The 27833-nt window shown below is 44.5% G+C and overlaps 1 protein-coding gene across 1 annotated transcript; it reads right to left on the bottom strand.

Moving 5' to 3' along the window:
- Positions 1-1882: 1882 nt before the first annotated feature.
- On the bottom strand, positions 1883-4637 carry PHOX2B (paired like homeobox 2B; the record flags this gene model as incomplete). The annotated part of the gene is made up of 3 exons (XM_081083001.1): positions 1883-2398; positions 3360-3547; positions 4397-4637. 3 exons carry the CDS (start codon positions 4635-4637, stop codon positions 1883-1885), a joined length of 945 nt encoding a protein of 314 aa, XP_080939127.1.
- Positions 4638-27833: the final 23196 nt, after the last annotated feature.

The raw sequence follows: 27833 nt of genomic DNA, 5'->3' as shown, positions 1-27833 counted from the left end.
ATTTGGCTGCATGGATTTCCACTCCCCAACCAACCTAGGTTTCCAGAGCCACTGTGGCTTCTAGAGATTTTATACAATTTCCTCTGTACTCCCTCATCATTTTAAAAATTAAATTTAAAAGAACGAATTGAGTTAAATTCAGAGGAGTTCAATCGCTAGACTTGCTTTTTGTTTTTATTATCAACAATCAAGTTAATGGTACACTCTTGGAAAACTATATGCACATGTAGAAATATTTCCCTTTTAAATAGAAGCATTCATTATAACACATATAAATAAATTTGAAAATCTGAAACATAACTTAGGACGCTTATGTTCACAAACAAGGTCCAACAAGAAGAAAAAAAAAATCAGACAGACATGCACCTGATAACAAAAATATATACCATTGTCTGAACCGTGGTCTCTAAACACAAAGGAATTGAACCCGTGAGAACCTTAGTACTCCGTAAAGACACGCCATAGAGACTACAAGAAGAGGAAAAACATTATACGGTCACGTAGAGGAGACGGTCTGTACTGATATTAACACGATACAATTGAGTCACAGAACACAGTTGTAGAAAGACACCCAAAAAGTTAAAGCCTCAACATTCAACTAATATCTATAGTTTGTGCCTTTTAAAATAAAATTTTAAAAAACAAACAAACAAAAAAAAACCTCAACAGAGATGTCTAAACTGCGAGAAGAATGGAATCATCAATATACAGTTCATCCACCATACAGGATGTGAGTCCATTTCGGATCAAACAGAAGTGCAAACCGAGACACTTCTGCAAACTAGTGTGCGCGCCTTTCCCTCGCTCGGTAGATTTCTCTGTAGCCAGCTGCACGGACTGCAATCGACTCCAATCCAAAGCAGTGCCGAAAAGTTCAGTAAAAGCTGGTGGAAGAAGAATATGCCGGTGGGGGTGGCAGGAGAGAGAAAAACAGGGAAGCGTTTTGAAATATGAGACACAGTTTGCAGTTTGCAGATGAAAGGCATCTCATGTATAGGGCATCTTTCGGGGGCCGAGTGGCTGCAAAGATTCGGGGGTTCGGGAGTTGCAGCTGCGTGGGGCTCGGAAGCGCTGATGGCGGGATGGTGTTCGGCCAGGTGGGACAGGCAAGCAGGCGGGCGCGAGGACGTCCCCTTGGCCTCGGCGACAGTCTGCAGGGGTCTTCGCCGAACCCAAGGACAGGAGGGGAAGCGGGACTGGAAGGCTCCTTAGTCCCCCCTAAAGAGGAGCCCCAAGGGAGTCTGTGCCGTCAGGAGGGACCCCAATAATGGTTCACAAAACAGAGCCGCCAGACAGTGCTTGCTGCAGCCTCCCTTCTCTCCCCTTTACTTGTTACCCTTAGATTTTAAAATCTTTTTTTAAAAAACGATTGCTGCCTTCCTAATTTTTTTTTTTAATTTGGGGTTTTTTTGTTTTGCTTATTTTTCTCTTTTTCTAAGCAAGTCACTGAGTTGGTTATGCCCCCATCCATCTCTTTCTGTCACCTGCTCGGGCCACAGATACACATTCCCAGAGACAGACACACACGACACGCAGACACAGCCCCCTGAGAGTGCCCCCGAGTCCGGGCCGCACCGCTCCCACCTCCCGGTCCGCAGGCGGAGCCCTGGCCCGTCTGCGCGGCCCTGGGGCAGGTGCGAAGCCAGGAAGTGTTTTGCTTTGCTTTGTTTCGTTTGTTTTGTTTTGCTGGGGGTTCAGGATTGGGGTAAGAGTGGGGTTGCAATGGGGGCGACGCCGTTTTCTCTTTATTCTTATCGCGATTACTTTAGGCTTTCCATGAAAAAGCCAGGGCGGCAGCGACGACCATAGCCTTGGGCCTACCCGCTCGCCCACTCGCCCGCCCGGCCCCGGCTCGCCCGCCGCCGCCGCGCCACGTCCCAGATCAGAACATACTGCTCTTCACTAAGGCGGCTTTGGCACCGTTGGGTCTTTGGAGCGAAGATAGGACGCTGGCGAAGGGCCCCCCGAGCGAATCCGGGATGGAGGTGATGGGGCCGGGCCCGGGAGCCCAGCCTTGTCCAGGGCCCCCGGCCGCCGCCAGGCCCCCGGCCGCCGCCGCCGCCGCCGCCGCTGCCGCCGCCGCTGCCGCCGCCGCCGCCGCCGCCGCGCCGCCCTTGCCGGGTTCGCCTCCCGGGCCCCCCGGGCCCGCCGCCCCCGGGCCGCCGGCCGGGCTGGGCCCGCCGCCGCCGCCGCCACTCGCCCCGCAGCTGGGAGTGGGGTTGGGGTTGGGGCCCGGGCCCCCCGTGCTGTCCGGGTCGGTGCTCTTGGCCTCCTTGCTCTCGTCGTCCCGGGAAGAGTCGGACTTCTTCCCCGAGGAGCCGTTCTTGGCCGCGGCCGCCGCGGCCGCTGCGGCGCGCTCCTGCTTGCGGAACTTGGCGCGGCGGTTCTGGAACCACACCTGGCCCGGGAGGGGAGGGGAGGGGAGGCGGAGGGGCAGAGGGGAGAGAAACCCCGGGAAAGAAAAGCGTGAGTTAGGAGGGTGCACGGCCCATTTGAGTTAGTTTTTCAACTCCACGCGCCGTGGGTACCCCCCACGCGCACCCAATCCACCCCGTCTGCTCCCACCCCCTTGTTGCTGGTGCATCTTCGGAGGAATTTTCTTAGGGTGACTTGAACGTGCCAAGGAAATGGCGTCTTACAGAAGAGGTCAAAAGGCGGCCGGTCCCAGGACGGCCCTAAATAAAAGCCCTTACTTTGTCGGACCTTGGTTCAGTCTATTTCTTGAGCTACTCCAAACTCGCCAGCGGCCCTAGGCCTGAGTCTAAGCTAAATAAACCCTAATTGGTGGGAGGAGGGGTCTCTGGGTTGGGCGCTCGCTTCGCATCCTGACCTTTGAGCCTAGAGACGCGCGTGCAGGTGCGCACTGCCCCTCCACCGGCCGGCTCCCCTGGAGAGAGCCCGGTCCCTAGAAGGTCAGAGAAAGCCTTGGTTCTTGACCTTCATGGAGTCGAAGCCCCTTTGCGAACCTGATGCAAGTCATCGTTCCCTGGAAAATGCACCTGTACGCGCCAGCTCCACGTTAAAAGCGCGTGGATTAGGAGGCATTTAGCAAACACATATGTTTATAATACGCGGGCAGCGGCCGCATCTCCCCAAAAGGCACTGCCCGGATGCCCCCGCAGCGCCGGCTGGGGTGGGAAACACTCTGCAGCTGTGAATACGTGTGTAGCCGGGAGCCTGCGCCCCGGCCCTTCCCCTCGCGCACAGCCCTCCACGCCTGGCCTCTCCGTTCAGCCCTGAGCCCCGGGCCCCTCGAGAGAGAGAGGCCCCGGGCTCTGAACCTTCCGAGGCACCACCCGCTCCCGCGCCCACAGCCAGCCCCGGACGCCCCGGCCGGGTGGTGTCCCGGGAGCGCGTACCTGGACGCGCGCCTCCGTGAGGTCGATCTTCAGGGCCAGCTCCTCCCGGGTGTAGATGTCAGGGTAGTGCGTCTCGGCGAAGACCCTCTCCAGCTCTTTGAGCTGCGCGCTCGTGAACGTGGTGCGAATGCGCCTCTGCTTGCGCTTCTCGTTGAGGCCGCCGTGGTCGGTGAAGAGTTTGTAAGGAACTGAAGGCGAGAAAGAGGACAGAGTGTGAGCAAAACGGTCCGCAGCGCGCGCGGGGGCCGCGGAGCCGGGCTGGGGACTTCGAGGTCAGGTGTCCCCGGAGCCGCCACCGACAACAGAGCGGGGGAGAGGCCGAGACGAGCTGCCGAGAAAAATTCGTTACATACAGACACGGGCGCCAACTGCGGGGTTTGGCGAGGGCCCTCCTGGCACAAGCGCCTTTGGGTGGGTTAACCTACAGCATCAGAGACCCCCGAGAGCCAGGGCGCGGGAGAACGGTTTGATGAGGGGAAGAAACGAGAGAAGAAGGGGAAAAAAGTCCGAAAACCTCAGTGGGAATATCAAGGAGCCAGGGAAGACGTTACCAAACGCTCCCGCGGTTGGAACTTTTCCATTCTCAGGAGTTGACCCAGCCCAAAAAGTTGGGGGGAAAGTGCTGCAAAAATAACAATAATAAATTAAAGAAGTAATCCTCAAAATGACCAGCCCAAGAGGTGTGAGCCGCTGTCGGGTTCTTTAAAAAAAGAGACACTGCCAGTAATGAGCTTTACTCTTTGTTATTTAATTATTTTCTAAGCTTTACGTCTCATCGCAAAGTAAATAAATTATGCCTATCATTTTGGCAGCTTAAGATAATTTTGTTGGCGGTTCGGGTGTGACTAGGATAGTGTAACCCTGTAAGTGAATTACCCCTCCCTGCAATCGCTTCTAACGTGATAAATTCTTTCATTTGTGTAAGCAAATTTCGTTTGGTAAATACTAAACACATTTCCATTTTCAAATGCAATCAAGGCTTCCTATATACGGGCGGAAAGGCAGCTTCCTCCGCTGAGAAAGCTGGCGGTCCTTACCTGCGGCGTACGGACTGCTCTGGTGGTCCCTGAGGGTGCCCAGGCTGCAGGATCCCGGCGTGAGGGACGGGCAGCCGGACGTGGCCCCAAAAGTGGTCCTGATCGGGTTATACTGGAAGCCACTGGCCTGGCTGCAGGAACTGAAGTCTGCATAGGCTGAAGCCAGGCTGGAGGTGTCCATCCCAGCCATACAGGACTCGTAGGCAGAGGAATTGAGGTAAGAATATTCCATTTTATACATTGAAAAGGCTCTGGATGGCTCAGCCAAGTGGAAAAATGAAATAAAAGATGGGTATGGAGAAGGTGGCTGGAGTGGGGAGATGTGCACAGCTCCACGCCTGCCTCCAAACTGGCCTCCTTACTACCAGCAGAGCCTAGTTTTATGAAAAAGCCTCCTATGAGATGCCTTGTCTGAGGTCTCTAGAGCATATAGTCCTCATAATAAACTTGGCTCTTTCCACTTGGACAATAGCAAAGCGGTTGGTCTTATTGCTGGCGCTTTTTACATGACAATAACTCATCCGTCTATTGGGCTGGCACTGGGGAACTGAGCTGTCCAACCTCCCTATCATTGATTCCTGCATCTCTAATTAGAATTTAATACCACACCATTACGCACTGAGCCCCTGATCCTCCCTTCTAACCAGCTCCCTGCCCTTTAATTCAATCACACTACTTGGAAATAATGAAAGTTGGGTGACGATTCTCCCTGATCCAATTTCCCCGAGCTTTTAAGCCTTTTTAACTGATCATATACCTTAGGCATAAATTGAGATGGTGTGTGTGTGTGTTTTCCCCCTTCTTCGTCCTCTTTTTCCCCCCTCGGTTAGGAAGAAGAAACCTTGATGTCATAGAAAACCTGTTTTGTAAGAGCGTTACACGCTCAATTTAACAACAAGCCTACCCCCCGAAGTGCATGAAATGTTATAAAGGACTGGGACATTGGCAAGACTCAGGCGCCCTGTAACATAGAGTAAGTGAGCCAAGGGGGTTTATGTGAACGATAAGCGAATTTCTTTAAAATACACCTGGTAGAGGGTGTTGTTGTTGTTTGTTTTTTTAAAAAAGAGCATCTTATAAATTGCATTTCTTGTCTCGGCTTCATGTGCTTTTCTAGACACTCAGCTTACACCGTCGTTTAAAAAAAATAAAAGAACAATGCTCTTGAATGTAAATCATCTGAATTCTCAAACGATGGCTTCTTTGCGCTCAGCTCTGTCTTTCTGCCTTAGCATGAGGTTAGCATTTTGTTGGTTTGGGGGTTCTGTGTGGCTGTTCATTTTAATGACGCCCTAACTAGCAAGTGAACTTGCAATATCCCCAAATGTGTCTCCTCCACCCCTCTAGGGTGCTCTCCCTCTCTTATTTTCTGCCTCCACTGTTTTAGGTGCTCACAGCCCCCCCACAGACCCGAGGATGGCTGTCTGTTTGCCTTTTAGGTTCACTGACTACAGTGAGAGAATCCTTACTCTTTAAATGCCCAGGTTCTAGGTTGGGCATTTTTCTTGTCCAGTTCCTCAGGCTCTATGGGTGCTAGCGGGGAGGCAAACAAAGAATTCTGCAAACGGTGATTTGTGGACCTCGGTGGCCCCATGATTTAAGCGGAGGGTAATTTTCATTTGGTTCGTTAGGCTCTAGCAGAATAAGGGAAACTATTTCATTAAATCCTTCCTCTCGGTGGACAAGAGGGGGAATGCTTAGTTGAATCGCCGTGTGGTGTAAACAAACCCTGGATATTTTATATGAATTAAATGTGTAGATAATTAGTTTTATTGCATTCATTACCCCCTTTATGTGCTCTGTAACAAGTCAGTAATTAAAGTAACAAACTCATAAAGTCTTTATAGGGGCATTTAGGCGTTCAGTGTTTGCCAAACTAAGTGGTTTAATTCGATGCTAGTGCCGGGGAGTGGATGGGCGCCCGCTCTCCGCTGCCACGGTGTTTTATTGCGCACTAAACTGCAACGGACGCCGCAATGGATTAAACCAAGACAGCGGCCCCCCAGCCCCGCGCCGCTCCGCCGGGTGAGTTTCAGGTGATGGGGCGTCCTCTGGACGTGAGCAAGCGCTGCTGGCGCGAGTGCAGGCAGCCGGGCCGCCGAGGAACCTGCTGATAGTTTTATGGGGAGGGCTGATGGTTTTATTGCAGTTGCATGTTGTACAATGCGTATTTGATAAAGAAGGGCCCTTGGTGACCAGTGTGCACTTTTTTGTGCACGGGGGCGAAATGAAAATGAATGCGCGCAAGGTTTTACTGCGGCGGCAAACAAATGGCCACGCTCTAAATGGTTTTTCTTTACGGTCACCAGACAAGAGGAGAAAAGAGATGCAAGCATCTGTCTCCAGTCCCCTAAACGTAAAGGCCGGCAGAGACGGATGCGAATCCAAGTGGCTTACAGTGGGGATCTGTCTTTATTTAACGCTCTCATGAATATGAATCTGCTTTTGGGCCGGGAGGTGGCTGTGCCCCTGTGGACTCTGCACGTGGAATTTCCCCACCAGGACTTAGCCTGCCCCCACCTTCGGGGTTGGGCGGGGTGGGGGGTGGGGGGTAGGTTGTCCAGCACATGGCTGAGATCGTCCAAGTTTTTGGAAGCCCTCGGACTTTGGGGTGGGCGTGTGCTTCCCAGTCTTCCCCTGTGACCCTGCCGCCCGCCCCAGGCCTGAACTGGAGGATGGGGATTTGGGATCGGGCCTGAATGGCACCCACCCCCTGGGCCAATCAACTCCCCACCCCGTTTCTGTGGGCTGCAAGCGCTTTTCTCTGCAGAATAGGGTAGCATAGAATGGGTGTCTGGGAAGGAATGCGTTTTGGCTTCAAGGTCGGTGCTTGGCAATAGCCAGGCCCACACCCTTCCTGGCACCCACTCCTTGGTGCACCCTGAGCGGTGTCTCCGCGCGCGCGCGCCCTCAGCTCAGGACGCTGCCTCCCCGCCCCGCGCCGCCGGGTGCATCCTCGCCCCGATGCCGCCGGGGCGATGCCGAGCCGGTGCGAGGCAGCTCCACCCGGGGTCCCACCTGGCACCGTCCTCGGGCCTGAAGCCACTGAGGCGGGCGTGGAGCCGGAGTGTGAGGGCGCTGGGAGGAGCGAGGGCTGTTTGGGCAGCTTTGGGTGGTGTTGAACTTTGGGATTCAGTCTGTGCAGGAGGCAGTGCCTTTGGGGAGGGGAGTGCAGCGTTGACCTGGCGTTTGAAACTGGCACCCGGAGAAGCGGTGCAAAGGGGCCAGGACTGGGCCACACGGCCGGGCGAGGTCTGGGTGCGGGGGGCGGGGTGCGGGGGGCGCTGAGGGGAGCGGGTCAGGGAGGTACAAGTTGGGGAGGCGGCGGGCAGGAGGGGGAGGTGCCCGGGAGAGTGGGCGAGGGGCAGGCAGGGCCGAGGCCTGTACTGGGCACCACCTCGTGCTCCCCGCGGCACCTCGCTCCCCCTGGCTTCCTCTCCCCGCCTTGCACTCGGGGCTCCCACCGCTTGGTTCCCCGCCTCCTCGGATCCTGGCGCCAGCCCTCTCCCAGGTGCCGCCGGCCCTGGTCTCTCTCCAGGCGCCCCCTGGTGCCCGGCCTCGCCTGATCGGGTGCCTTCTTCCCTTTGTACCAGGAGACCTCGGCTCTGGGACCACGGTCGGATGAGCAAATGCGCTTGACTTCATTTTCCCCCTCCCCTCTTTGTAGGCCTTGTAGGTTTATTTTGTTCGGTGTCACCGTCCTTCTCCCCATCCCGACCCCCTTCCCCCACCATCCCTGGCCCGTCGTCCCCTTTGCCCGTCTTTTGTGGCCCGGGGTCTTGCTTCTGCTCCAAAGATGAAAGGCCTCTGGGGCCAGGCCAGAGCCCAGCCCCAGCGCCCTGTTTTGTTCGAGTTGTGCTTCCTACACGCGAGCTCTCCCCTAAAAGTTGTACCAAATGGTTAATTTAATTATTCCAACTATAGACCAACTGCTTCAGCAGCCTCCACCACGCGTCTGGGAGGAAAAAAGAAACCATCTATAAGAAATAATCTAATAAAAGTGAAGTGTAGAAAAACCCCTCCTGATTTTCAACCGGCACAAATAGAATTAGAGCTTCAGCATCCTTTTCCCAAACAGACCTTTTGTCCAGATCACAACTTGAGCCAACCAGCAATGTGTGCAGTGCCTGCTATTTATTTTAATAGAGGCGGGTAGGTAGGGAGATGGATTGATAGATAAATGGCCACATGGATAGATGGATGGTTGATCCATCTTCCTCTGACTTTCCTTTCTTAATATGTGTACACGGTTGATTTTTTTTCCCCTGCTGATTTTTTGAATCAATAATGGAAAGGCAATGTTATGTGGTAAAAGAAGGGGGGAAAAAGGTCATTTAAAGCACAAAAGAGGGAAGAGACTACCAGCATATATACCATGAGAAAAAAAATGTTTACATGCTACCCAGTACCAAGTGAAAAAGGTTGAAAGTTTAAAAGAAACTTTTCTTTCCTTTTCTTGCCATTCATAAGAGGGTTTCTTTTTCTTCTTCTTCTTTTTTTTCCTTGAAAGTCAGAAAGAATGTTAGAAGACAAGGAAACAAAAACAGCAAACAAAATGCCATTGTATTGTAGTAGCAATTCATGGGAAAACGCTTGTCAGCCTCCTAATGCCTCACTCCTCCGAGGCTGTTTCGGGGCTGTTTCACCGCAGGCGAAGCACAATAACATGGGAATGAATAAAATATTAAATACCAGTGAGACTTTCTGAGGAATTTTCTTTTTGATTGCTTTATTTGAGGCTGCCTCCAAATTATTCCGGCACAGCGAGGCCACTGCCTGGCAAAGACTCAACTCAGAACCAAGACTTCTCTCAACCATAGAATTAAAAGGCAAGATTTGTCCTCAGGGGTTCTCAAAAAAAAAAAAAAAGTTTCTGCAGGCAGCAGCCTTTTCCACTCACCTGCACTAAGAAAATAACGCAGACTAGATTTATTGGGACGCTATTTCCCCAGAACATAAAGCAAGCCGACCACAGCATCCCCACGCATGAAGATCCACTGATGTAGACATTCTCCTAGCATTTTAGAACTTGCACCACATTTTCCGTTTGCCTAGCAACCATAATACACATGTTTCATAATAGAGACTCTTTGTATTTCTGGTAACTAACCTTCTGGCACTGTGAGACTAGCAATTATTAACTGGTTGACAATAGTGTATACAAAGCCATTAACACAGTGCTTGGCACTTGGGGAGAATCCAGTCAATATTAGACACCAGTGTTATGATCATGCTGCTGCTGCTGCTGATGTTGGTATTTTTGAATCGCATATTAAATACTTGATTTCGAAATTTAGACAATGCATGGACACTCTCTTGCCTATTGATTGTGTATAATGCCTGTGGAAGAGGGTAGACAAATCAAAGAATGGGCTCTAAGATATCAAATGAGAGAGAAAATGAAGCAACCTGGCAGAAAACTTGTATTTTCTCGGAACTTACTGGAATGCATGTGTGTGTATAAGTTAAGTATATGTATTGTCTTACATTACACACAGTGTTTATGCATGACTAATGTGGTACTTTACTCCTGTATGTAAATATTGTATGCTCAGGATCATGTCGCTTGAAAGGCATTTGCCCTGGGTTAGCTGTATGGATTTGGGTTGGAGCTTTATGGCTAACTCTTAGATGGTGTTTCTGTATTTGGATTAACTTCAGAGCTACCCCATAATCCATCCTTTTAAGAACATCATCATGGAAGAGCCCCACTCTACTCCCCTCTTTCTCTCTCCCTGCCAATGCTATGATTAGCAGAAGGGGCTGGCTGTTACCTTTTTTGCAGGAGTTTGGCTAAGAGTAGTAACATCTGCTGGGCTGGTGGTGGGGGAGACATGAGGCATTTGATCAGAGGCACAGATGTAAAAGTGACATCTGCTTGTAACAAAGGAAGGAGAAACAAAATTAAATTAGCCAGGGAGGCCTCTCTGTCTGAACCAAAGGCGCGGGGGGCGGGGGGGGGGGACTATTTGAAAAAGGAGGGGGAAATAATCATGAGCCCCAACGAAGCTTGGAGGGTGCAGAAGAGCACTTGCAAAGAGGACCATGATTTTCTGGGCCAGAGCTGCCAGGATACCTGGAGTAGCAATAGCCTCAGGTAGCAATGTCCTGAGACCTTGAAGTCATCTGTTTATGCTCCAAAGAAAAGGGTCGGGTGAGATTATCCTACTCAGCTGAGCGATGCCCCAACCTATGTGACTATAGTATGGGTTGAGAAACCACTTTCAGGTTGAAGCCCCTGGGGTTAATATTCCAGTATGTTTTTTGGATGAAAAATTTAGGGAGAAACAATTTTTTATTTCATAGCTATATTAAAACTCCTTCTGCCAACTACTAAGAATGATCATTTTTTACTGGCCTCTTATGTGTGCTTAGAAAACTGTATCTGGCACTTAAAACCTACATGGTGATTGAAATCGGGCTCAATTGGGGCGGGGGGAGTAGAGCATAGAGAGGCAATGTGCTCAGCACCCTCCCAACCATTGTGCTAGGAAAACACATGTGTTACAGAGGGGCATCCTCTCCCCCCCACCCCCAACCCCCAATGATGATCGCCTGAATTTCTCCAAGTGGATTTTGATAGCTTTACATAAATTCATTCCATAATGATAACAGACACCAATGGACCAGATTCCCTCCGCTTCCTACTTCCAAATCTATAACCAGTCAACATCTGTGCCCACTGGCTCCTCTGCTTTCCTGCTCTATGTAGTGGGGAGCCTATTCTAACCTAAAGCTGATACCTCCACCGAAGTGGAGTCATTAAGATCACTAAATCCACTGAAGATTTTCCAGGCCCCAACTGGCTTGAATGTATAAGTCACTAGGGTTGTATAACAAATAGGTCCAGTTCTTCCCATTTTTAGGCACATAGTAGGATTTCACTTCCCTGCCCCCAAGAAGTTTGATGTGGCCATGTGACTTGCTTTGGCCAATGAAAATTGAATAGCAGTGGAAAGTTTGACTTCCAGGTAAAAGGCTTAAGAGTTAGTGTTCAAGAGTCTCTACCTTCTATCCTTTGCCCTGTTTTATAGCAGCTGACAGAGTTCAGGTGGTGGCTGCTTTGTCAGCAGGAGTTTTGGAATAAGGATGCCATAGAGACGAGGTCCCTGCAAACCCATAATGGGTATGTAGTTTCCTAGATTGTCAGAAGGATTCTGAAAGAGGTGACATCTTCCGTGCTGAGTACTAAAGGATGATTAGGAGTGAACAAATAAATGGCAGTAAAGTGGGAAAGGAGGAAGTTACAGGCATAGGAATCAATGATAGAATCCCAAGCCAGAAAAAGCATTATGTGGCTGGGAACCAATAAGCAGTTCAATTTAGTTAAGTTTTTTGTTTTGTTTTTGTTGTTGTTGTTGTTAAAGCAGGAGAGATTGGGGGGACAAGAAAAGGTTTAATGAGATAGAAGATAGGGGAGATAGATTGAAATCAGGTCCTATAGGACTATGGACACAGTATAGTATAATTTGAGAGGAAGAAATGAGGGAAAGCCAAGACATAAACTGTGGTCCTATTCTAGGCAAGAAATGATGGATACATAAGCCAAGAGAATAGAATGTAAGGTAAGGAGAAGCAAAGGGATTCAAGAGATGTGAAAGAAGTGAAGTCTTTGGACAAGCAGAGTACACAATTCTGCCCAGTGCTGGAATTTCGGGTGTCCAAGAGAATACCTCAGAGCACAAACTCTCCCATATCTGCTCACAGGATCTTCACTTCTGTAACTTGGGTCTAGAGATCCTCATTAACACACTTACTTCTCTAGGTTAGGTAGACCTTGATGGTATCAACCATTCATTCATTCAACCCATAATCATTAAATTCCTACTATGTCCTAGAAATCTGCACTTTAGAATACAATGGTTCAGATACTGTCTTGAAAGCTGACTTTTGAGATGGACGAAACCCAAGTACTGCAGGCTTCTGAGTGGAAGGGGAGCCACTAGGCTGAAAACAGAGCCCCCCAACACACACACACACACCCCAGTGCCACTTGGGAAAGTTTGGACACTGAATTTGCAGAGACTCGAACTCCACACTGGATTGGCCACCAGACCTGTCACTGCTCATCTGGGAAAGACCTCCGTCGTCTCAGGTATTGGGATAAGAATGAAGTCCTAACATTCAGTTCACAGAGCTTTTGGTTTTTTGGCCTAAGAAGTCTTCTACATATATTTCTCTATGAAAGAAAGAACATAATGGGAAGCGTGTTTGGTGGGAAATCAGAGGAGGCATTTGAAGGTTAGGGAGCAGAGTGCAGCATGGAGAGCAGAGAGAAGAGAGTGTGTTCCTCCGACCTTTATATTGAGGTCTTAGGACTGCCTGTGCTCTTCCTCCTGGGAGCATTTTCAGTGAAGATGCTGAAAGCCAGGTGTCACCGTGGAAAGAAGCACTGATGGTGAGATAACAGGCATTCTAGAAGGGGGGGAGGAGGGCTAACTATTTTAAGTGGTGCTTCCCTATGTCACTCCTATTACACCTACTGGATATCCATTTCCTCCACACACAGGGGACGCATGTGCCGCTCCCAGCAGTCAAGGGATTCAGCTGTGCTGCCTCCATCATGCACAGAATTAATTCCCATAGCATGGTCTTGCATGTGAGTCAGCCCCAGGAGCCAAATGAGAGCTGTGTTGGGGACACTGGAGTCACTCACTATCTGAAACTGCAGCCATGAAATACATATAAAATGCACAAGAATTCTAAAACTTCTGGAAACATTTTTCTTTCTGGACTTCCAAAAGACCCTGCTGTGGTTGGTTGGTTTGCATCATTTTGTTTTACCTAGGAAGTGTGTGGGTTTGCCAGTAATATGCTGCAGCATCATGCATTTTAATGTGCATTTCAGCTGATTCAGAACCTAGAAGCAAATGTAATCCAGGACTCGGGGGCAGGCACCATGTGTCCCAGACCTCAGGAGCCAGAAGACAATAAAACAGTTACAATGATGCATGTTTGTAGTATTTCCCCAGTTAGATATAATGGAGAATAGTAATTTTCTTTTTAAACACACATTTCCTCTCTCTCTCTCTCTCTCTCTCTCTCTCTCTCTCTCTCTCATTTGCTTACTGTCTTAAGTTACACAGCAGCCTAGAAAATTATGGCGCTGAGAGTTCTCATCACAAACTCACTCCTAATTTTCTTGCCTATTCTTAAGCCTTCACCATCTGAGACTGGGCTTGGAGACAGGAGGAGGTAGAGAGATTTTTTTGCGAAGAGGCAGGGAGGCTGCCAGGAGGGATGTGGGACATAATAATGGACAAAACAGCACAGTGAGTCACACAAGAGACGACAGAGCAGAGGCCAACAGTGTTAACCCAAACCCCAGGGAAACCTCTTGAATGAACAGTGCTAACCGCTGAGAGGTGAGCCGCCAAGCGCCAAAGGACCGCAGTGTGGGGCCAGACCATGGCCTTCCGGAGGCTGGGCTTTCTGAGCTGGCCTTGGCCAGGCCCCGCTTCCTGGGGTGTATTCCTTATTTAGCAATAATCCTCCCACCACCTGCGGAGACTCATATCTAAGGGAGTCACTGATCCCGCCGCCTCATCTCTGTGCAGAGAGCGGGCAGCAAGCACCCTCCAAGGGACTTAAATGTCGCTCTTGGGACTCGGTCAGGCCACAGCAGGCTGCAGGCAGCGGGGAGAGAGAAGCGTGAAGGGGCCAGAGATGGCCCTGGGTGCCCTCTTCCTGTTTTTATTGTTAATGACATTATTTCCTTCTTTTAAAGTAGTAAATATTCATTATAGAAAATGTTACATGTATTCCTTAAAAAAGATATTTTAACTTTCTTATATAATTTTTCAGTCTTTTTAAAAATGTGTAAATATAATTTTTTTAAAGGGAAATAGTCTCTATGAATTGTTTTGTAACCTCCTTCCCCCCCGTCAGTGATGGGTCATAAACATTGTCCCATATCATGAAGTATTCTCCTAACATTTTTTATGGCTATTTGGTGTTACACTGCATAAGTCACAGTGTATTTAGCCAACTCTGTTCCCTTGGACATTTAGTTTGCTTCTGGTTAGTAAAGTATATTAAAAACACTGCTCCAGACTCCCTGTTAGCTAAATCTCTGTGCATATCCACAGGGCTTGCTTAGAATTAATCGCTAAAAGTGGATTAATCAGTATACCTGTTACAGGATCAAAGAGTACACATGTTTTAAAAAGCTCTGGACGCAGGTTGCAAAATAGCCTTCCAGGAAGATGGTGCCATGTGCAGAGCACCTGCTTTCCAATGCCCACCAACATTGACTAGGACCAGATAAAAAGTTTTGCCCACCCTCTTCCTGCTGTGCTATTATAAATGAGCAAGACTTCTGAAGGAAGAGGAGAGGCTGCCCTAAGAAACTAGTGACCCTATGGGAAAGGAAGAAATCGAGGATGGATAATTTTTAAGGATAACAGAGTACAAATAGAGTCAAGAAATGGATTAAGAAGATGTGATATATAGACATACACAATGAAATAAAAAAGGAATGAAATCTTGTCATTTGTGACACCATGGTTAGAATTAGAGGGTATTTATGCTAAGTGAAATAAGTCAGACAGAGAAGGACAAATGCCAAATAGTTTCACTTGTGTGGAATCTAAAACCAAAATAGATTTTTTTAAAAACAAAAACAAAACAGACTCAGAAACAGAGACCAAAGCAATGGTTATAAGAAGGGAGGAGTTAGGAGGAATGGGTGCAAAGGGGAAGGGGAATACAGTCCAAAATATCGTGATGTTTACATGGTGACAGGTGATTCCTAGAATTAGTGGGGTGATCACATTGTAAGGTATAAAAATGTTAAATCACTGTGTTGTACACCTGACACTAATATAACCAATATAAGATTGTATACCAAGTATACTTTTAAAAAAGAATACAGTAAAAAATGCCAAAGGCTAGCTTTATTTAAAAAATGAAATCTAATAATGACAAGGAGGCCTTTTTCTTATGTATAGAACTAGATGATGAAAGGGATAAATTCACTACTTAGGATTGATTTCTTTGTTGAGAAATGATAAGTGTTTGCTCTTCTGGTAAACACTTAAATTTTCAGAAAGGAATGGAAAATGGGTTCTGAAAACAATAGGTTGGTGATCTCAACAATTTCAGGTAAAATTCTAGATTGGATTAAAAAACAATTAAGGAAAATTTCCCACATATACAGAGGAAAGAGAATAATATCAAGAAAGCATCACGAGACTCTCATCCAAATACAACCTTTATTGACTCATGGTCAACCTTGTTTCATCATTTCCAACTCACCCTCAGCCCCACCATTCTGAGCCCTGCGGTGTCCCACAACTACCTGGTTTGTCTGAATCAGAGTGGAAACAAGGCTCACACATTGCATTTGATTTTTATGTCGCTCAAGTTGCTTCTGACCTACCAGTGTAGCCCCCACCCCACCCCACCCTTTTTTCTCTTAGCAATTGAAAATAGGTCACATGTGCTTAGAATTACCCACATTCGAATTTGGCTGATTGCTTCCCCATGATGTTGTTTAATTCTAGCCCTTAATATTTTCTGTAAACTGGTAGGTAGTTGAATTTAGAGGCTTCATCAGGTTCAAGTTGGACTTTTTAACAAGCATACTTCATATAGATGGTGCTGTGTACTTACTATTGCACCATACCAGGAGGCTGGTTGTGTCTCTTTTTATGATGTCAGATCTGATCTGCAGGGTTGGGGTGTTATCAGCTGGAATTATGCACCATAAAGTTTCCTATTAGCTCTTTACCCAATGATTTTAGGAGCCATTGATTATCATTGCCTAGATTATATTATTTCATTTATTTAGTAGATGTAAAATGATAATATTCTAATTGAATTATTTTTGTTAATTTATTAGCTAGAATACTTCTGTAAGGAAAAAAAACCTTCCTTCATGATATCAATTATTTGGTGCCTAAGGTTGGTGTATGGAAATATTCAGAAATGTATGGAAAGTTCGAATAAATGCTGAATTCTTTCTCTTTGTTTATCAGGGGTTTTTTTGTGTATGTGTTTTTTAATTTCTTTATTGGTTAAGGTATGTTTATCAGTTTTCAGAATAATGCATTTGCTCCCTGGTATGACCTTCAAAGATCATTAGTGGGGGATTTTGGTTTATTTGGGGGAAGGGGGGTCAGCATTATGAACTCATGGGTCTAAATATATTTTATATATTTCCTTTCATTGGAATTATTCTTATTTGTATTCAAATTATCCAGACTTTGACCAGTGGAAGCCTCTTCAATGGGCTCCTCAGTTATTTTGATAGGACCCTAGTGGTCTTTGATAGCTTTCTTGCCAGCTTGTATGATAAGATGTCCCAGACTCATCTTTTATACTTTTTGCCTAGACCTGGTATCAGCCATTTCTCAAAAGATCCCTGGTTATTTTTGGTGGGAATTGGTATTAGAGACCACGTTGTGGGTCCTAGATTGGATTTTGAAATGAGTGATTTATGAGTATCTGGAAAGGAAGTGATGGTCACTAGGCACCAGGGTCTAGGTGAGTTAAAGTCATCATACATTTATTAAATAAGACATGGCTCACTCTAGATGAAGGAGAGGAAAATAGGCATAAACAAACAACTGGACACAATACTATGTATACAGAGCTTTGGGGAAATAAACCAGGCATGAAATAGTTATTATGCCTGGAGTCAAGGAATAAAGCTCAGCAAGGAGGTGACATCTGAGCAATAGAAATAGGCAGGCAGGCAAGACAGAATGGAAGAAGATTCTGGGCAGGAAAAAGAACATGAGCAAAGCATCCGAATCATCAAAGTGCATGACGTGTTTGAAAAGAGTCAGATTTGCTTCATTTCCGCTGACAGGGATAGCGGATTTAGAGAGCAGCCAACTGCAGTAGACATAATGCATCTGGACTTCAGCAGGGCATTTGTCCAGACCTATCATGATATCATTGTGGACAAGATGGAGAAATATGCACTAAACAAGAAGACTATTAGATGAATTAACAACAGTTAGGTGAATAAATGAACCCCAAAGATACTGATTAGTAAATTGACGTCAGCATAGAGGATGGTCTCTAGTGGAGTGACACTGGGCTCTGTCTAGACATTTTTATATACAATTTAGATATAAGTATGGAGCAGATACTTAACAAATTTTCAGAGTATAGGGAGCTAAGTGGGATAATGATAGTCTTAGTGACAGAGTCTGCATGCCAAAAGATATTGGCAAGTTGAACCTATTGAGTAAAAAACAAGCAAACAAACAAGCACACACACACACACACACACACACACACACACGAGAAGCATGAAATAGATTAGGAGTTTAGATCAGCACAATGTATTATTAGTGTGCATGGATAACAACAGAGTGCACAGAATGTGGTAGGGGTGCTTGTCAACTCTGTGATATTCGAATACCTCTTGGAGAATACTTTGAAAGGGCAATTGAGAAACATTTCCATTCTGCAGAAGAATATTGTAATAGTCAGCTTCCCAGAGGTGAAGTGGGCTGCCCCCTAGATCAAGCCTGCCATCATTAAAACAGGGTCAATGCGCTGGGAGGTTCTGGAGGAGAGTTGACCATCATAAGAAAGAATTAAGTTCTCTTTTGCATCAGAGAATCCATGACCCTGTCCTCCCTAGTAGCCTATCTTTCAGGATCCCAAATACTCACATCACTCACATGGGTGCTTAGGATTCACCCTGAAATGTTCTTCATCCCCTCAAAGCCGCACACTTTGGTCTTTTCATCACCCTCCACTGTCAAAGTTGTCATACTGCACTAAGAGTCAGGAGATGTGGATTCTGGTTTTGTTTCTTCTAATGCTAATTCTAGGACCTCAAATGTGGTAGATTAAAGATGGCCACAAATTCTGTGATGCCTCTCTCGTTGAGAGGTGGAGTCTAACTTCCCTCCCCTTGCATTTGGGCTGGTCTCGGTGACTTGCTTGACCAATGCAATGTGGTAGAGGCCGTGGGACTTCTTAGGTTCGGTTATAGGAAGCCTTGCCGTTTTCACCCCAGCTTCTTGGAAGCTTGCTCTGTGAGGCCGCCCCAGTATCCACTAGAGAAGACCAAGAGAGATGCCCAGAACGTTCAGCTGGGGTCACTCAAGCCCTCAGATGCTTGAGTGACCCCAGCTGAAATCCCAGACATCATGTGAGGCAGAGATGTTGTCCCCTCCAAGCCGAGTCCAAACTTTACTGTATTCCAGAACAAAATGAAAGATTGTTGTGTTTCAGCCACTACGTTTTAGAGTGGTTTATAGCACAGCAATAAGTAACAGAACATCAGGTATGTCGTCCCAAACTTTGGGGATCAATTTTCAACTTGTAAATGGGTGAAAGAACTTAATACTTTCTAAGGCCCCTTCCCATTCTGACATTCCCCATAGTAAACATTTGTGGTCCCAGGATTCCTTTACACTTTTTTTTTTTAATATATTTTATTGAGTTTTTACAGAGAGGGAGAGAGATAGAGAGTTAGAAACATCAATGAGAGAGAAACATCGACCAGCTGCCTCCTGCACACTCCCCACCGGGGATGCGCCCGCAACCAAGGTACATGCCCTTGACCGGAATCGAACCTGGGACCTTTCAGTCCGCAGGCCGACGCTCTATCCACTGAGCCAAACCGGTTTTGGCTCCTTTACACTTTTAAAAATTATTCAGGACCCCAAAGAGCTTTTGTTTAGGTGGATTATATCTATTGATATTTGCAATATTAGAAATTAAAACTGAGAAAACATGTAAAATATTTTCTTATTACTTTATTTAAAAATAAAAATCCATAAACTATTAAAGCAAAAAAATCTTTTTATGAAAATAACATTTTCCAAAATAAAAAAATATTAAAAGAGTGGCATTGTTTTTATACTTTTACAAATTTCTTTGCTATTTGGCTTAATAGAACACAGCCAGATTCTCATACCTGCTTCTTCATTCAAACTGTTGCAGTATCACCTATCATGTAACTTCTAGAAACCTTCACTGAACATGAGAAAGAATGAGAGTAAACATTGTAAATAATCCATTAGTATTGTTATGAGAATAGTTTTGACCCCACTGACCCTTGAATGAGTGTTGGGGATTTCTGGGGTCCCCAGATCATACTTTGAGAACTACTGCTCAATAGAAATTATGTGGAAAATTAATCTATATGCATTCATTTATAGCTAATAATACTTAACAGGGGCAAATTTTTAGAGTAATTTTCATTTTAACAAGGAATAAATTCTATCTCAGATGGACCAATCTATAATGGAAGAATATAAAAAACACAGATAATGTTTTGTCTGGTTAAGGGTCCCCCCCTTCTGGTCCACTTCACAGGCCACTGCCCATTCAGCATCCTGAGTCTGGCCCTGGCCAGAGGGAGGCTATGGCCATAACACTAGACCCATCAGAGACTAGAAGAGAGCAAGCAGGCAATCAAGTTCAGGTCCATGGCCCCTTCACTTTAAGACAATATATCTTTCTTGTTTTATGGGCAGAGAAGGGTTTTATGAGTATTAACAAAGAACTTGAGGTTGCAAACTCTCATTGTGCTCACTTTAAGCAATCAGACTGAGTTCTTCATCATGTTGGAAAGTATGAGAATAGACTGTTGTAACATGGAGGTAATATGCTTATTTATTTTAATTAAATTATTGAAAATCAGAAATAATATCATATCTAGCCTTTCCTAGCAATGTAGACATTTCCCAGAACTTTTAGCTGCAGATTTTTAGTAATTGCATTGTACTAATCAACTAAAATAGCCCAGTGTAAATGTTAATAAATAAACATAATCATAATCATAACCCTAGACATATCCAGTTGCCAAGGGCTTCAAGAAGTCATTGAATCCATCCCTCTGCCTCCAGGCATGCTTTATCTTCCCATCAACTCTCAGCAGGAATAATGTCAGAAAATATGTTCTCTATTGGGTTACTTCTTCCCACCATCTTTACATTTTTTCAGATATCCTAAACCAGAAAGAAATGACAATTAATTTAAATTACTTTAGAAAACATTAAAAAATTTGAGACACTGAGAAATTTGTTAGACAGATTTAAATAATTAAATGAGTCTTTTTTCTAGAAATGAGAATGAGTATACTTTACAAAATACATGCAAACCTACTAAGTCTACCCATGTTGAATATGATTTAAATTTTTAAAGGTTTGGGTTAGAGGATTTTATTCTTTTTATTTTGGTAACAACCAGATTTAATAAATAATTAATTGAGCATGTTTTACCTCATTCCACTAGGAATTAAGTGTGTTTTGATGCATTTAAAAGCTCTGGGTTTTGAAAAGCTATATAGACTGCATAACTAGCTCATACTTACTTGGATAATTACTGGAGTTATCTAAGATTTATGTAAGTATTTATTTTGTAGTATCTCTTTTGTTACCTTCAGGACCAAATGATTTATGAGAGAAAGTCAAATGACAACCTATCAGATCATGTCCTTTCATTGTGGCCCAATGGGATTGTCTCAAAAGGTAGTTCCTGAGTTATCGAGGACCCTAATAAAATGCGCTCTTGTGGAGTGCTCCATGTGCTCTGAGACCTAGAGAGCAACTCCTTCTTTGCTGCTGTATAAATTAAGCTCTGACCCAAAAGCCACAAACATAAGCAAATTCTTATGTTTCCAGAGCTCTCCTATCATCAAAGAGGGAAAGAGATACTTCCCTCCCCTTTAACATGACAAAGCCCTTTGTCCAGACCCTGGATACTCGGGGACTATCTCCTTTCTGGCCCCCATTGCCTTCACCAAGGTCACTTTTTAATATTGCAACTAAAATCTTCCACCTCAGCTGTCTAGAAGTTAGTCCTCAAACCCTGCACAAGCTCTATCACGTCTAATACCAATGTGCACTTTACCTTACTCTTGAGTCTTGAGTACTGAGAGATAATTCCATTATAATGCCCAAATCGAATAACATGGTGGTGAAAAGCACCAACTCGGAAGCCTGACTTTAAGCCTGTTTCACCACTAACTAGTTTACCTCGGACAAATACTGTACTCTCTGTAGTTTAAGAATTTCCATGTGTAACCTGGGATTGGGTTAGTCTTTTGATTGTAAGACACAAAACCAAAACCAAAACCAAACTGGCTTATTAAAGACACACATATACATACATACACACATACACACACACACACACACACACACACACACACACACACACACACACACTGGGATTTACTAGCTACCATGATTGTATAAAACAGGGGCAGAGGCAAAAAGCTGAAGAGCTTATTTTAAAAAAATATATATATATATTCCTATTGACTTCAGAGATGAAAGAAGAGGGAGAAAAAGATAGAAACATCAATGATGAGAGAGAATCATTGATCAGCTGCCTTCTGCATGCCCCCTACTGGGGATCGAGCCTGTAACCTGGGCATGTGCCCTGACTTGGAATCGAACAGTGACCTCCCGTTTCATAGGTCGGAGCTCAATCACTGACCCACTCTGGCCCGACTGAAGGTCTCGTTTTATAAGTGGCCAGATTGAGATTCTCAAACTCTGATGTGGAAATGGTTTCTCCTTGTCTGAGTTCTGCTTTCCTCCATGTGGACCACATTCTCAGCCAGGATCTCCCCAGCATTGTACAGGAAGGGGCCAGGTGGTCACAACAGCTCGCTCCCAGTTTCTATCAAAACAGCTTTAACAAACACAATGAAAGAAGTGCCTCTTTGCCAAGAGTCCAGCAAAGACCCGGTGTGTCTCTCATTGCCTTTGACTGGTCCAGCTTGGACCAATTGTTGTGGCCAGGAATGTGCATATTTTCATTGGCAAGGCTTGGGTCATGTGCTTGCTGCTGGCATCGGGGATGAAATCAATCTCACCTGACTACATAGACTGAGATAGTTCTTGGAAGAAAAATTGAGTTTCTGCTTGCAGATAAAGAGACGGTGGGTGCTGGGCAAGACCAAAAACACAACAAAACTAATCTGTAACTGTCTACTACAGTGGATAACAACATCTACCTTTACCCCTGAAGGTTGTTATGAGAATTAAATAATAATGCAAGAAGAGCACTTGGCACTGTGCCTGGCCCATGGCAAGCACTCCATGACATTAGCTATTATATTAGCTGTTAGGCTCCTCAATAAATCTTTGTGAAGTGAATGGTGAATGTTAGTAAAGCCTCAATCATAACCATTCTAAGTGGATGGTATTTCACATATTTAGTGAAAAACCTTAGAGGAGAGGCGACAACTCACAAGCCAACTCTAAAAATTACTACTTGGAGAGCTGTATTGAGAAAGATTCTAAGGACCATATTATGTGGAGTTAGAAAAAAAAAGAGGACAGTCACATGTCTTACTCATTCATGTAGATTCAGTGCCTACCACATACACAGTAGAAACTCAGTCAATTTTTTTTTTCATTGAACTGAAAGTAATTAGGTTATGCTGAAATTCTTCCCATGGAAGCCAGAGGATATTGGTAAAATTAAACCATGTGGAACTTGAGTGCTGTTATATTTTTTTAGTACTGTTATCATTTTGTTGGTAGGTTTCATGTATTTTTGCATATATTTCATGGCATTTATATTAAATTCATAAATAAAATATTCCTCTATGTGAACTCAATAAAGCATTTTAAAATAACAATAAAAATGTCCTCCTGCCCTATTATATATTTACTGGTAATTTCACTGATTTCCCAGCTCTTTAAAACTTAATGAAAGAACTCTGCAGGGTGGCAAGGGAGTGACAGCATCTGTGGTCTGGCTAGTCAAATGCAGAAAGGCTTCAGGTAACGTGTGTGCCCAGCTCTCACTGGCTTCAAAGCTCTTCTTCTGACCCGCATCCTCAACCTTCACATATGAAATGACAACCATTCACACTATCGCAAGTGCACGTTGCGTTTTCACTACCAGCTTTGGAGAACGTATGTCAGAAACAACTGTACGACTAAACATGAAATGGCTCAGGGATGGCTAACAGAGCGAGTGGAGAACTCTGGAACCATGGGCAATAATTCCCTGAGCAGTTGTCAAGATCATGGATTCAAACCCCAGTTTCACCAGGACTTTGGTAAGTTACTTCATCTCTCTAAGCCTCAGTTTATTCACCTGTAAAATGGAGCTAAAATATATTAAAAATAAAGAAACATCAGCTTCCTAGATTATTATGAGGGTAAACAAGATCCTCATAAAAGTCTTAGCATATGATAAGTGCTTAATAAGTGGTAGCTATTATTATTATTATTATTATTATTATTATTATTATTATTACTAGAGGCCCGGTGCACGAAATTTGAGCACAGGTAGGGACCCTAGGCCTGGCCAGCTATCAGAGCCTATAAGGGCCTTCCTTCCCCTGGCTGCCGGCTGCTGGCCGGGGCCTTCCTTCATTCCACACCACCCCCTGGTGGTCAGCACACATCATAGTAAGCGGTCGAACAACTGGTTGGTGGAACTCCCAGGGGGACAATTTGCATATTAGCCTTTTATTACACAGGATTGCTTCAATTTAAGCTTCAACTCCTAGGATGTTAGTTGGTATAACTATACATCAGATTAACTCTGTAGATTAAATTGAATGTATGCATAAGCATGTGTGCACACATGTCTAATAACATAATGTTGTGAATTACCTCTTGCTATATTTCATTGCTGTAATATTCTCCAAAATCTCATGCCAAGAATGTTTGAAGTTTCACTCCCATTAATACATGATACAAAAAAAGCCCACTTCATTCTCTTTGGAATGCTTTTTGAAGATTTATTCCTTCTTGGATGTCCTTAGGAGTCCCCCTTATATGCACTGGGTCAGGATTGAGCAGAAATTCAGCCACATAATAGTATTTCTTAAAAGGAGATAAAAAATATCTAATCACACTACACAGAATGCTCTGCACAAACAATGTTACTAAACCCAAGAGATGCCAATATAATTAAACCACCTAAACTCTGCTTGGCTCTCAGTTTTCCTCTGTTATATATTAGATATATCATGATATAGTGTAAGGAGACTGCGCTTCCATCACCTGACTACGGAGGCCATCAGCGCATGGAGGTGACGGTCAGGAGCTGACAAAGGAAGGTGACATGTAAGAACAAGACACTGGGGGAGGGGGAAGGGGAAAAAAGTATTAGAAGCACCTCTGGAAGAGTAGAAAATTCCCCTTCCTGAGGGTGAAAAAAAGCAGGGTACTGCTCTTCCCCCCAGCAAGCTGCACACTCCTGGACAAGTCATTTCTACTAACTCATGTCTGTACGACATAAATTGGTTCCAGAAGCCTTCTCACAATGGGTGACTTGCAACATATGCACACAAACTAATCCCCAAGACTTCATATTGTAATATTTAGCAATCTGGCTTTCAATTGGCCAATTATTTCATCATCAGGTGTATGCAGAAGTCAATTACAGAGCCCAGCATTCAACCACGTCCACTTCGCTATAAAACTTGAGACCATACTAAGGGTTTGAGGCTGAAACAGTTCAAACAAAGAGGAAGCTGCACTTTCCTCTTGAAAGCTCAGCAGCCATCAAGCAAATTAAAACAGGGTCTGAGATTTAAACTCAGGAAGAAATTTGGTCAAACCGAGATAAAAAAAAATGAGAGCATCATAGATACAAACTAAAATTATTCCTCAGGCAACTGACATTTATGTTTTCCAATACATCGTCCTAATGACACTGGGAAAAAGTGAGAAAGATTGGGCCAGATTTGTGCTGCTACATTAATTTTGGAATTGCTAAGAACTACCATTTGGCGAGCATTTCCTTTTGCGAGGCTTCTCACGCATTATTTAATCTTTATGACCACCCTATGACGGTGGTTGTAGCCAGTAGACAAAAAAAAAAAACACCACAAAACAAAAAAACAAACTGAGGACTAAAAGGATTATATTACATGTCCAAAGTCAGATGGGAAGTGGTAGTATGTGGAGAGTGATAACCTATTAATCACTTTTGAGATAACTTTAAAAGAGAAACTCTAACTGTACATTTGTAATATTGTGCCACTAATATCTATTTTTACCAGATTCCTAATTCTAATTTTTTAGAAATTCAAGACTTACTACTAATTATCATAATAATGGGCTATTTATTAAATATCAACTAGGTATGGTGCTAGGCTAAAATAATGGCCCTCAAAGATAGCAGTTCTAATCCCTGCAACCTGCAAATGTTCATTTACATGGGGAAAGTATCTTTGCAGGTCTGATTAATACAGGTCCTTGACAGGAGGAATTAAACTGAACCATCCAGATGGGCTCTAAATGCAGTCACCTAGATTCTTATAAGGGCGAGGCAGGGGAAGACAAAGGAGGAGAAGGCAACATATTCACGGAGGCAGAGATTAGAGTGATGCGGCCACAAGTTAGCAAGAATGCTGGCAACAGGCATGGAAGAAGCTGGAAGAGGCAAGGACCTGACTTCTCTAAAGCCTGTAGGTGGAGTTCAACGCTGAAGACACCTTGTTTTTTGACCCAGTGATAATAGTTTGAACTTTCTGGCCTCCAGAACTGTGAGAATAAACTTCTATTGTTTTAAGTCACTAAGTTTGTGGTAATATGGTAGAACTGCCCTAAGAATCTAATCCATGTATCATGCCCTGGGCAAAGTGTGTATGTATGTGTGTGTGTGTGTGTGTGTGTGTGTGTGTTTCCCTCACACGAATTCTATGAAATGGATATAATATGTTAACAGATGGAGAAAGTGAGGCTGAGAGAGGTTACATAAGTGACTAAAATCATAGGGCAGTCAGATAGCAGAGCTGGGATTTGAATCCACCTCTCATTAGTCATTAGCACACTTTAAGTTATTTTGGATAAGCAACCAGGAATAAATATGACAACATTGTTGGAAATTTATTTATAGGAATTTCAAAACACTTGGAAGTACATTCTTTAAGATCCCAAAGTGTCTGCAAAGTTGACCAAGACTACTTGTTCTATCTACACACCTCTGCTCCTAGATCAAAGGCCACGGTAAGAAATGCTGTAGAACAATTAGCCCTCCTGGCCAAGAAAAATGTATCCCTGGTGGTGGAAAATTTCTGTAACCGCCTAAAGGAAGCGAATACAAAAGCTCAGCTAGATCCATCAGCAGTGTTATTGAACACAGAATTTGTAAAATCGTTATTTGACATGGCCTAAATTCTAAAACAGTCCCAACTGAAGAAAGAAAGGATAATGTTAGCACTGAGTAGTGTTGGTTTCAGGTGCATGTTAAAAGCTGCATGCTAGTGGCCCTTATTAAATGTTATTTCAGCCTGACCCTCCTTGCACATAATTTCTTTCAGTTGGTAAGAAATGAAAGCACAGAAAAAGATACCAAATAAGGAATCTATGGCTCTATAATCATCATCTCATCACTGGTGTTTAATGTATCAATTTTCTGTTTCATCAATGACTAGATTCCATACGTATTTTGAGGGCCTATTATTCGCAAAGCAGTTTCCACATTAATGCAAAGACAAGCAATCCTAGAGGGACTTGAAGGTATGATCATCACAATAACTAGCAGGTGCATAGCACTAGCTACACACCAGTGTTGTTCTAAATGCCTTACACGTATTCATTGTTTAATCCTCACAACCACCCTATGGTGTGTTTCATTATGATAACTCCCATTTTACAAATCAAGAAAACAATGTTTAGAGTGATTTAAACTTGTTCGTTGTCTCCCAGCTAATAAGTGATTGAACCAAGATTTCAATTGATAGTCTGGTTAAGAAACCCATGCTCTTAACTTTCTCAAATACTAGAACCAGACAATAGTACAGTTGATCAGAATATAAAGTGGAGAGAGATAATGGTCATAAGAAATATACATGAAAGTTACCTCGGTGTTCAAAGAAAACTGCATCTTGCATTCTCCCTTCAGCCTTCTTTCAGTTCTTCAAACATAAACACACACACACAAAAAATCAAACTCATGCCTCAGGGCCTTTGAATTACTGTTTCTTCTGCCTGGAATTTTCAAAATGACTTTAGAATTAATTTAACTATACTTAATTTTATAAAATATGATCATACTAATTTTGTTATAATTAATTACAATTATCTTACATGTTTGTTTAATAGTTTATTTGTTCATTTGCATCATGAGACTCCCCCTCCCTGAGGGCAGTGCTCACTTCTATCACGCTCACCATTGAATCTCAAGTGACAGCCACATAGTAAGCCCTCAATGTGGTTCTCGTTGTTGGGCAGCTGTGGGGAATTTAGGAAAGGCTTCGTGCAGGTGGTGGTACTGAGGCTGGCTTTGAAAGTTGGCTGAGATTTCACCTTGTGGGGTTGAGGGAGAAGGAGATTCAGGCTGGAGGAAGCAGCATCCTATCTCTCCGGCACGGTTATTATTTGGCTTAAATGAGAACACGGGTGTGGAACACTTTGTAAAGACTTGTACATTTCTGCAGCCGTGGACTGGTAAGACTGGAAAAATAGGATGATGTCTCCTGTAAATGTAATCCTCATTTACAGATGAGGACACTGAGAGGCCAAAAGGTGAAGTCCCT

This window comes from Myotis nattereri (genome assembly GCF_964212035.1).
Source record: "Myotis nattereri genome assembly, chromosome: 1".
Taxonomy (NCBI): Eukaryota; Metazoa; Chordata; class Mammalia; order Chiroptera; family Vespertilionidae; genus Myotis; species Myotis nattereri.
The sequence above is the reverse complement of the archived record's forward strand: the minus strand, read 5'-3'. Positions and strand labels throughout refer to the sequence as shown.